This window comes from Agelaius tricolor, unplaced genomic scaffold, assembly GCF_023055355.1.
Source record: "Agelaius tricolor isolate 1412-34295 unplaced genomic scaffold, bAgeTri1.0.p SCAF_5, whole genome shotgun sequence".
Classification (NCBI taxonomy): Eukaryota; Metazoa; Chordata; class Aves; order Passeriformes; family Icteridae; genus Agelaius; species Agelaius tricolor.
This window is the reverse complement of record NW_027269265.1, coordinates 33,986,872-33,999,036: the sequence shown is the minus strand read 5'-3', so window position 1 is coordinate 33,999,036 and position 12,165 is coordinate 33,986,872. Positions and strand designations below refer to the sequence as shown.

Sequence of the window (12,165 nt, the reverse complement as noted above, 5' to 3'; positions counted from 1 at the left end):
AGACACAGAGCAATGCCAGTGTGTGGGCCAGCTGCCATAGCCCAGGAGGTGACGAGCATCCTGCTCAGACCCTGCAATAATGCAGGCACAACAGGGTGGGGGGAATTTTCTCACCTTTTCTTCAGCACTTGCAGTGGTGTTAATACCTGTTTATCCATTCTTGGCCATTCTTTATGATGTCTTTTAGGAGCTATTGGGCAAAAGCAGAAGAAAAATATAGAGCATTCCAATCCCCTTTAAGCTCAATGTGACAATTTTAATCCTCTAACTAAAAGGAAAGAGGGGGAAAAATGAGATGGACTGTGACAGGTTGGAAGGACTAAATCCCTGTTAACTAGGGCATCAAGATTTAAAGGGTTCAGCTTTGCACACATCAAATGTCTCTCACAAGGTCCTCACAGAACACTGTCCCCTCCAATTCCTCAGTGCCAATGGAGACCCACTGTCCCAAGGATGCTGGCAGTGGGCAAGAGAACACTACTGCCATGACAGTGCCTTACCATGACTGCTGAATCCAAACCCATGGGGGTGGCAGAAGCACCCAGGTAGCCCTTTTGAGTCACAGATACAAGGGGTAGCAAAGCTACCAGCCACCCAGGGCAGTGATGCACAATTAACAGCTGAACGGCAGCAGAGAGAAGAACGTGGTCATAACCTGTATTTCACATTAGCCCTGCCACACACAATTATTTGTATCACCCCACCATGTTTCCTTTCAACTCCAACATGTCTTTCCTGAAAATGAAGCTTTAGGCCCAAGAAAATTAATGAGTAAATAATTTAAAAACCATAACTTTTAATAAATTACAATGCATAATTTTAAATAATGCTGTAAGGATGCAGGCAGATCAACAGACTTTTCCTATTACCTAATGTGACTCAATCTGTATCCTGTGCTGTAAGGACAGTGTTTGCTTTCACTGTTAGCCACCTCCTCATGGCTCACCTAACATGCAGCATGAGATGGATGTCTGTTCAAGGACCTGACCTGAGCCAGCAGTCCAACTGCTCACTTAAAATCCTTTCACACTCAGCCAAAGGCAGCTTTTGATAGGTGCTTGGGCAGCTTCTCCAAGGCCAGACCTCACTTGACCTCATCTCATCATTGCCTGGCCTGACAGATACACAGTTAGTCCTGATAGAATGCTGATTCCCCAGCCCCTCCCAAAATTTTTTTTGGGCTGCCCAGCCAGCATGGTCCAGTTTTCCCAGCACAGACTGGAAATACCCTGAAATGTCCCATGGGGCCACTCAGCTAGCAGGCATGGCACAGCAATATGGCATTCCAAGGCACAGCACAACCAAACACAGGGAGGATACCAACAGATGCCAAGTTCATTCAGATTTGTTCCAAGAGAATTTTTGAAATGGTTACCTCATTGCAGAGCATCCATCCTTCTGCTGCCAACCCAAGCTCAGTATAAACACCACCCTGCACCTGAGCAATGAGAGAAACACCCCTGTGCTCACCCCAGCCCAGCCCTGACAGAGGAGGCAGCTCTGCAAGTGAAGCACCAACAGGTATGTGGCAACTGAGCATCCTTAGGCCAGAAATGGGGCTACGCCCCTACCTGTTTCTCAATGCTCCTGCCAACCCCTCAGAGGTCACTGTGAGAGGCTGTTTCCTGTCTGTAGGCATAAAACAGGCAGTTTAGCTAAATGGAGACATTTCACAAGGTTGGGAGACAAACACAGCTTACACCATCAGCAGCCTGGTGGCTGATAATTCCTATCGCACTTGTTGTCATCTTATTGCAAAAGTTCCATACCTTATTAGTGATTTCTCATGGGCATCTCCTCACAGCACTGACTCCTTCTTCATCACAGCACAACCAACAAACTCCAGCTCTCTCCTCACCCAGCTAACCCACTCTTTTGTAGCACTTGTCTTCTTATTGGACACAGCTGTGGCCTATTAAGGGCAGGCCTGTTCCTAATCTTTGGGGATTAGTACAGCTGCAACTCCTCAGGTGTGAGACTACCTTCTGCACCATCTTTATTTTCTTACATTCTTTACTTTCTTATATTCTTCACTATCTTTATTTCTTACATCCCTCCACACCACACAACCAGATCTGAATCAATCTCACTGAAAGGTACAAAGAAAAAAAAGTCTACCAAAAATGACATGCATATTAGAGCACCTGGGAAATACAGCATGATCACACACAGCAGGACTTCGCAGTGAGCACTTGCACCATTCACAGTTTTGGACTCCAATACTTTACCATTATTTTTTACAATTTCAAAAGACTACAGGGAACTACATAGGAAGCAAACAATTATTTCAATTTCGTTGTGTGGATGTGATGGCTCCTCTTTGCACTGCCACTGTATCCAGATTCCTGTACTCAGAGACTAACTGACCAGTTACCCAAGGAGCTGCACTGCTTTTTGCAGCTCTTATACACTCTTCCATATTCATTACACTTTTTACTGCATACTTGGTACCAAAAGGCACAAAGTTACAGCATGGCATTACTGGGCATGACACTCTCTGGCACCAAATACTTTGTTCAGGGCACTCAGCAGGGAAGCAAGCTTTATTTTTCCAATTTTGTTCTGCAGAAAGATTTTTTCAGAGAACCTCTGAAGACACTTTCATTGGTTAGAAGCACTTTTCCAGCAAGCCCTAGGTGTTTCAGGGCAGTTATCCAAAATAATAAAGGCAAGAAAAATAGTCCTTTTTTTTCCTCACAGGCCCACAAAATGCCTGATACAGATTTCAGCACAGGTGCTTTCTCTCTCTGCTGCTGTTAAACAAAACCTCCTCAAAAAGATCATATTACAGCTTACAAGATGAAAAATTTGTGAAGTGGGAGAATTGAAAAGAAGAGGATAAAACAGATAATTTTCTACAGCTTTAGCTGAATGTCATCAGTGACCATGCTGGGACAGTCAGGTGTTAGAGCACTGCCCCAGCACAACCATGGGAGCCTTGGAGCCTGAACTGCAAAGTCAACCCTTCAGCTCCACCATGGCAGGACGACCAACCAAGCATCATCTCACCAGCCAAAACAGCTTCCCAGCCCAGGGGCAGCCTCACATGACAGCTTCATTCCCATCCTGGGGATGCACAGGGACAGGGGCAGCGCTGTGGGACCTGCAGTGGCACTGCAGAGGTGGCTGAGGCAGGTCCCTGCAGGGACAATGCCCCTTAAGGAGGCAAAAGAAAGGAGCGCCAAAGGGAGCATGCAGCTGCCCATCAAAAACCTGGTCTCTATCAACACTGAGAAATTACCCATATGCTCAAAGCACATCACAACATGGGTAATTTCTCTGCAGAGATAGGACCCAAGAGAACACTATATTCTTTTTTACTTGTCTCCACAGCCCCAAACACAACTGGGACATGGAAATTTGAAGCGGACAGTCCACCTGCAGTCCTTTATCACTTTTATTAGTTGGAAGAATATGTGCTTGTAAAGACACAGCAAAAGACAGCAGTGGGTAATGTAAAGCCTTTTCTAACAAATCCTATTGTTCAGTGTTCTAACAAATCCTATTGTTCAGTTCAGCATGAAGCAGCCCGTGCTGTGCCTTCAACACCTTCCTCTTGCAGCAGATCGGCCCTGACCTGCTACATTTCTGCTAATCCCGTTCCTTGTTCAGAGGGCATACAAAGGGAGAACTCAAGGACGTTTTGCTAAGGTTATCTCTCTCATCTCCAGCCCTTCACAAAACTTGCAAGCTAAGCTGCCCAAAAGTCCTGTGAACTAGATAAAATTTTCATTTTAGACTTTGGGGAAACGGAGGCATATGAAGAGCCTGTAAGGAAGATGAGTTCAGCTCAGTCAATAAGGCAGCTCAACTCCCACTCCACGGGTCTCACTGTGGTTCAATCTTAATGCAACAGTATGGGATGTGCTGTGGATCATGGCCTCTGCACTTGGCACTGGACAGAGTGCCAGCAGTGCCAGCTGACAGGACTACCCCAAGGAGCCCACAAGCCTGCTGCAGGAGCTGGCAGACAGGGCTGGAGCAGCACATGAGAGCGGCACACACGAGCAAAACAGGAAAGAGAAAGCAAGGTCCTGGGACTCGCACATGGAATAGGAACAACCAGCTGGCATTCTATGGGGAGCCAAGGAAGAGCAAGAGATCCCACTTTGCTGGGCTTTGCCCTGGGGCTTCCCCTGCAGATGTGAGACAAGGCACAGGTGAGCCAGGATCCCCTGCTGCCCCAAGTGCTTCATCCCCAGCACATTTGCCTCTGTTTGTTTCATTGCCTTTGTGCTCTGCAGAATTAAATCAGTTTTCAGTGCTCCAAAATGGGTGGTCCCAGTTCAGTGCCACTGAAACAAAACATCTTCTCCCCTTGCCTTTTAAGTGACTCTCACCCTGCCAGACTTGGCATGAAGTGTCTGGACCAAGTTTCACCGTGGCAAACAGCAACCTGAGATATCTATCAAAGCTTTCTGTTTCCAGCAACACCGCTAAATTTTTAGGTTTTAAATCTTGAGACAGTTTTGTATATGCAAAGCTCTGAGGAAGCAGCTGCATACTAAAGAATGCTTCAGCTCACTAAAACTTGCAACTGCTTCACCCACTGATTTAAAGAAAAGGCTCTAGTAAAATAAATCATGTTCAGGAGCACTGCACTGGCCCTCCCCTCACTTCTACACACTCTCTCAGGCTGCCCAGACCACCACATTCCCCAAGCCCAGCTACCTCACTGCACCTATAGCATCATTTTGATTAACAATTAAGGCCAGTCCTGCCAACTGGATTTTATTAACATTACTATTGTGAACAATTTCTTTCATTTTTATTTTATTTTAATGCATCACAAGGGCCACTGGGACAAATTAAATATAAAATCGTTTTCTGCCATTTAGGCAAACAGCAGCCATTCCCCCAGTTTTCAAACATAAACACTTTAAATAAAACATTACACCGTCAAGCTGTCACTGAATCTTCCTCTTGCAATAATACCCTTGGAGAAAAAGTTACCAAGTCATCCTTTCCCAGGGAGCTGGCACAGGCCCCATGTACCATATGAGAGATGCCACAGAGATCCAAAAAAGAAAAAAATCAGTGCTGCAAGGGTCTGGCCTCAGCATGAATGGCTGTCACAGAACCCCGAGCATTAAGGGCTGTGTCCTCCACCCTGATACAGACTGGGCAGAGCAGAGGCCATACAGGTGCTGGGAAGAGCCAGGCAGGTGCTGGATTTTGGCAGTGGAATGGGCCAGGCTGAACAGCACAGACAAACCCAGCAACTGGCAGGTTCTTTTCCATCTCATTTCCAACACCCCAGATACCTGCAGAGCCACAGGGAGCAGAGCTGCTTTGCAGGATGGTGGGACAGAGAGATGAAGTTTCCTCCACTTTTCGTTTACTTGAAAGGAAGATGTTTTAAGAAAACAAGAGCATTTAGTGAGTGACTTCACTGGCTTACTCACCAAGGTGTGAGCTGTACCTTCCTGGCCTCAGGGCGTGCTGCTGCTGCTGCTGCAGCCATGGTGGTCTGGCTTACAGGCAGCATCACAGCCCTGGGGAGACCACAGAGCCTCCCCTGCTCTGTCCCCGTGTGTGCAAACTCAAACACAGACACTCAGCATAAGAGCAGAAAGAAACCTACAGGGCCATATGCGTGATCCTTGCCCCAAAAGGCAGGAGACTCAAGAGGGACCAACCTGCTATGAGTAAAATGGTAAGGAAGCTGCTGAAATGAGCTGTGGCACCTCATTAAAAATGAGGCCTTTTCTCTTCATAGCATAGCATGTCATGAAATTAAGCTTGACAATATGCCAATGCAAGGAAATAGTGCTGATCCCCCTCTTGCTGTGTTTGTTAGGTTCTTTTATTTATTTAGGATCCACCTCAGTTGCCAGAGTTACATGCCTGAGGCTACAAGACCTGCCTCCAGGGAGGCACATGCAGGAGCCGCATGGGATACAGGTCCCTGAAAAATGGTATCATTAGCAAACCATTAAAGTTGCAGCCTTTCCCAGTTGTGAGGAAAACAGCATCGTCTGAAAGCTGCACACAGAGGAAATGTGATGAAGGGATGAGAATAAAATCATTCATGAATGCGCAGTGAACATCAGCCAGCACCTGCTCTGCGGGGTTCAGATACCCAGGAGCCAAAGACAACACAAAACAAAAGCAGCAGTGTGCTTTTAACTAGGTGTTCCAGGGTCTGAAGAGCATACATCAGCGTGGTCTTACTTGGTGGCAAATACAAGCATGACTAAATGTGCCAGTTGGGCAATTCAGAGAAGCAGGTAAAGCCCAGCCACTGCCTATCTTCTGGCTAAACAAGATGTGGGAATTAAACAATTGATATCTTTCCTTGCCAACTTGTTCTTTGCCTACACACACCACCTGTTCTGAGCCAAGCATCCCAGTGGAGTCTCCTGCTTGCTGTCTCACCACAGGTGACACACAGTTCAGTGATTTTTGCAGAGCATTTAGAAACCCTTAGCTACACGGAAAAAGGATGCCTTGAGCTCATCTCCCCAGTGCTCATTTTACATGGCAGAGCACAGAGGTAGGGAGCAGCCAGGAGGGCTGAGCTCAGGTCACCTGAGCCAGCATTACAATACAGGGTTCTCCACTGCCAAACCGGCTGCAGTGGGCTCACAGAACAACTGCACAGGTCACAAAAGCTGGCAGGACGAAGACAAGAGACAACATACCAAAATCCAAAGAGCAATTTACAAAGATAAGAGGCATCATACCTGCTCCAAAGAGCAACAGGGCATCAGCCTAACACAATTCTGAGCATTTAAATAATTATACTTTTATCTCCACCTTCCAGGCATGTTGCTGCTTCCCTGCCACCCCAGAGTAGTCAGCAAGCTGGAGAACCCTGTGGGCAACCTCACATCCTGCTTTTGACTAGAGAATAGGAGAAAATTCTCCTACCCTCAGCTCAGCTCACAGTCAGCCAACAGAAAAATTTCTCTTTCAAAGCTGCCTACCAACCATCCCTCTCACTAACAAGCCTTGCCCACGCTGCAGCAATGGCCCTGCTCTCTTCACTGGGACACAAGTGTGCTGGGCGAGCCTCCCATGCTGCAGTCTTTAGACAGGGAAGAAGAGAGCCCTGGGCTCTGCTCGTCAGTGCCATACTAAAGCAGATATGCAGCACATGGTGAGCAATTAACCACCTGTACATAGTGCAGGAATGATGCCGAAGCTCTTCTAAAGACACATAGCACAGCTTCTGGCCTTTGGAAATTTCCTGGAAACAGGAAACAACCTTTTGCCTAGAAGAGACAGAAGGGAGTCCAGGGAGGACGCTCATCTTCCAAAAACACACAAGCTAACTGTCAGAGGTCTTAGGGCTCCTTCTAATCAATATGAAACTATGCTGTGCTCCAGAGAAAAAACGCATTTCTAGGAGTGTGGTACTCACTTGTGCTTCTACCCTCCGTGGTAAGCGGAAGGAGAAGCATGCAGGGGCTTGTCTTGTCACCAAGTGAGCCCTGCCATTTGCCAATATCTGAATTTTCATCTCAAGCATCTGTACAGCCTGTTTGTGAAGAGCCTATTGCAAAGAGGCCACATGCCAAGATTTCTATCTATAAAACAGATATCTGTAGGATCACTATTAATGCACGAGCTGTTTCTGGGACACTGATCTCTGACAGATGCCCCAGCCTAAATGTTCAAAGATTTCCCTGCTGACTCCAGGAATCAGACATCCAGATTTTAAGTTCAAAGTTGTGCTAACAAATATGAGGTCAACAAATAAAAAACAGTTTCAAGCTCTGACTTGCAATTGACTACAGTGTTTACCTGAGATGATTTTTATTCTTCACATTAAGAGAGAATAAAGAAGAAAAACAAAAGCCCAGAAAGCACTTCAATTTTTAAACCCATGCAATATACTTGCAGTTGCCCAGGATTTGAAATGTCATAGCATAGATGCAAGAGCAGGACTCTTGGACTCACTCACCCAAAAAAAAGACTTTTTTCTTTTTCCCAGACAGAAAAGCAGCCAATTTTAGAAAATTGAAAAAATATTTTTCCAGAGACCCATAAGTCACATGAGTCACCCTTATTTGCAGATGAGCCCAAACCTGAACTCCAACATCATCACTCATGCAGAGCAGAGGAAACCAGAACCTGAATCAAAATGGGCAGCTTGTCTCAGTGGCTCTGCAGAAAGCCAAGGGATAGAGAAGCATGCAGAGCACAAGCACGCCTCCCCTTATACATGACTGCCATCATACATTAATTCAAATAATCTGACTTCAAGGGGAATGAACTCGGGGTTGAGGGCTCTGTGCTGCCAAAGGACAGCTGCTTCTCTAAGATTTGTTATTTCTCCAGTGGGGCAACAGAACTGGCATATTTCCTGTGCTGGCTGGGAGAGGGTAGTGGGCTGTGCTGGGGACAAGCTGAGGACAGTGTGCACAGCTACTGCGCTGGCCTGACCAGCCCTCAGGCTCACTCACACAGATCAGACCATGAGACCCAGTTGTCAGACCCTGCTAGATGCCACACCCTGAGGGACAGCACTGTCCCCAGACCTCCACCAACCTTCCGGCCCTGTGCCCACATGCAGTCACTTTCCTGCTTCTGCCCCAGCAGCGCAGGCAGAGGCCCAGGCTGGGACAGCTCGTTGGGCACATCACTGCTAAGCCTGTTAGGCTCCCCACAGCCATAGCACTGCATAGCTACATGAGCACACACACTGCATTTTACCACCTTGCCTCTCACAGCAACCCACCAAACCCTTGGGAAACCTGCGTGCATGAGGGAAAACCCAAACACCACAAATCCTTCCTGTTTCCTTCTCTATCCAAATACATCATGGCAGGTCAGGATGTGAAATTTCCACCATGCCCCATTACTGGGTGCATAAGGAGAGGGTCCTCCTACATCTCAGCTGCTACTGAAAGCCCTAGTGCGAGGGCTGGCACATCCTGGGACGCCAGTTACAGAGGGACTTGAGATGCAAAGAATGATTATTTTTCCTTGCTAAGGGATTTCGGGCATGAAGCAGTGCTGGAATGATTTACACGGTTTTGAGAGCAGGACCAGATTTGGAGTGGCTACTGCACGGCGGTGTATCTTGCAAGGAGAGGCTTTGTGGTTAGCCATGAGCACATACTGCCCCCCCAAACAGCAGCAATATAATCACTGCCACAGCATCCTCCTCATGAGGATTTTAAGGTGCTTGGCAGACGATATGGATTCATGTAACCTAACAAGCCCTCTGAGAGGGAGTGAAGTAAATGCTATAAAAAAACAGAAGGGATAAGTGGGGGAACAGAGAAATAAAACTGCTACACCAGCATGTTCAAGCTCACACAAGAAATCAGAGGCTCAGGGGCAGCTTCCTCTGTCACTAAGCTGGAATCAGAAAAGCAGGAGTGCTCTAAATCCTCTGTTCAACTCAGCCCTGGCCAGCCTAAGAGCATTTCCCAGTGCACCCAAAGGGCTTCAGCAACAGCAGCACTCGCACAGAGCTCCTCACCGTGCCCATTTCCTGCTACATAAAGGGTCCAAAGCAGAGCAGCCTGAACTGCCGGCAGCCCCCAGCCCTAGTGAGCAGCAAATAACAGAAGTGCTGTATCCAAGAGCCTCAGCTTTGACTTTTGAGTTTCAGCAGCTGCAAGCAATGGCCAAGGGGCTCAGCTGAAGAGTTTCCACCCTGCTGCCTGAGGGCTGGGACTGCTCTGACAGCATTTTCCAAACATTCACGGGGCTTCCCAAACACCTATAAACACTTCCCATCCCCTCGCTTTACACGTGAAAAAAAGCGAGACACAGGCCAAAAACTCCCGGTGCCAGCCAAGGAGGGAGGCGGGCAGCCCTGGCGCCTGGCCCCTGCTCGACTCTGACCGGGCTGCTGCTTTTATTCGCTTCCATGTGTGCATAACCAGCTGACAAATGGATTCGCAGCCAAAGAGTGACACACAGTGCAGCTCCCGAACAGCTTCAGCTGGATCACTCCTGGGAATGGTATTGCCTGGGCCACTTCTTGCTCCAGGGGCCGATTTATTTTTTATGAAGCGATTGCCTAGAGTTGGGAGAGCTTTATTGATGCTATTATACAGGCTGAAGGGAGGACAAATCACCCCCACGAACAGAGCAGAAAGGTCCTCATCGTCCTTAAGTCAGGAGCTCGATTTTATCCCCCTGCTGAGCCCACAGATACCCAAGGAGGGCATAGCGTAGTGCTTTCAACAAAACTGAAGTAGCACATCAGGGCACTTCTACCACTCCTCGGGTTAGAAACGGAGCCCTGGGGGCTCCCGCCATCTCCCTGCCCAAACCCCAGTCTGAGCCCGCCTCAGACCGCTGCCTCCGGTTTGAAAGAGACTAAAGTCCCATCGGGCAGCCAAGCGGAGGGGGCAGAGGCTGGTACCAGCTGTACAGTCCCTCGCATCCCCCCGGCCCGGTGCTCGGAGCCCGGCTGGCCGGAGGAAGGTCATGGCTCTCAGCTGGTCCTGACGGGAAAGGACTGTGATCACATACATGCGTGTGTGCGTGCGTATCTGTATGTGAGCACCTTCTGAACGCGAACTAAAAACCTTCCAGCTGCTTCACCCGCCTGTTTCCCCGGCCAAGGGCAGCCGCTCTCAGCCGGAGGAGCAGAGCACGGGCGGAGAGCGGCGGAGACAACTCGGAAACACTTTACCCACGGCATTACTCTATTCCCCCGAGAGTGCCCACCCTGCTCCCCGAGTAGCGGCTGCCATGGTGACAAGCACGAATGCTAAAATAAACAGAAAGCAACCCGAAGGCAAAGCGCAGCCCTCCGCCGGCGTACCCCGCGCCCGCGGCGGCGGCTCCCTCCCTGAGCATCCTCCCCGCCGCGGCAGGACGGGATGCTGGGGCCGCCGCTCACTCACGATGAGGGGGATGGTCCTCTCCTCCCGGCGCAGCTCCAGCCTGCCGGCCGCCCTCTGCCCGCTCCGGGCGCCGCCGCTACCGACTCCGGCGGACCTGCCGGCAGCCGCCGAGCGGGGCTTGTTGTCCTGCCATAAGTAGTAGAAAGTGCCCAAGATCCAGGCGACGGTCAGGATGGCGATGGCATTAGCCCTGATCCTCCTCATGCCGAGCGCCCCGGGGGAGCCTGGGAGCGCTGCCTCGACGGGCAGGGGCGGCTGCGGGAGGAAGAAGAGGAGAGCAGGAGGCGGTGGCGGCGGCACGGCTCCCCCGCCCCTCACGGCCCCGGCCCCGGCCCCGGCCCCGGCCCCGCACCGCCCAGCCGCCGCCGCCGGGTCCTAACGCCGGGCCCGCTCCGCCGCAGGGGGCGGAGGGCTCCGCGCCTCCTCCTGCTCCTCCTCCTCCCGGCCGGGCGGGCGCGGAGAGCGGGGAGCGGGGGCCGGCTGCCGGCTGCCGGCGGGGATGCGCTCGGCGCCGCAGCTGCAGCGGGGACGGAGCGGCAGGGCCCCCGTGGCGGGGAGCGGGGGACACGGGCTCAGCCCAGGAGATGGCACCAGCGTGCCCTCCTGCACCGCTGCCCCTGAGGGACTCGTGTCCGTACTGCCATGGTCGTGCCCGTAAGGCAGGCGGCCAGCGAACGCACCGTGACAGCCCATGGCACACGGGATCTAGGCATCCGTGGAGATGAGCCCATCTCCCACTAAAGCTGTGGTGGTTGACGGGAGCAAGGCCCTTGGACGGACAATGGAGCTGCCCAAGCACCCGCTCCCATCGCTGCCACACGCAACAGTCACACACTGGCACTAGGGCTGGGCGCTTGGGCCACCGCCTCAGCCTCGAGGCCTTTCAAGCCCTGCGGCAGGACAAGCATGGCAGTGGAGAGGCAACGATGATACAATTCCACATTACCGGGCACTGCTAAAGCTGTAGCGGTAAAAGGCTCACTGAATCCAGCCCTGCGGGCAGCTTAAACAGCAGAGCACGCAGCTTGTGAAACCAAGTGACATTTAGGCACAGTGCAGCTGCTGAGCAACCACGGCTTTAAGGTTTGTGGGAGGTACCGAGAAAACTTACAGGGAAAACAAATTTTTAGAAAACAAAGGTGGTTCCAAGGCACCTGATAACGGGGCTAGATAGAAAATGTGGGTGCTTCCAAGGCACCCGATGAGAGGATTCGAGTTTTTGCATTACAGTATGGAAAACGTCATCAGGGCTTCTAAATAGCGTTTTGCCCTACTTTCCTCCTGACCACATGCCTCTAAGTGTAATTGCAACCTGCCTTGCTAAATTGCCCTTTGAGATTTACCTGCA

General features: G+C 50.3%; 1 protein-coding gene across 2 annotated transcripts in view; it reads right to left on the bottom strand.

Moving 5' to 3' along the window:
- Positions 1 to 11,210, bottom strand: part of GALNT16 (polypeptide N-acetylgalactosaminyltransferase 16) — a 76,048-nt gene extending 64,838 nt beyond the window's left edge. Inside the window, exon 1 of one of the 2 annotated variants that reach the window (XM_071427150.1) lies at positions 10,818 to 11,210. In XM_071427150.1, coding sequence (XP_071283251.1) covers positions 10,818 to 11,021 — 204 coding nt within the window. In that variant the 5' untranslated portion in view covers positions 11,022 to 11,210. The remainder of the gene's footprint in view (positions 1 to 10,817) is intronic. The other variant, XM_071427149.1, reaches the window with a different exon arrangement.
- Positions 11,211 to 12,165: the final 955 nt, after the last annotated feature.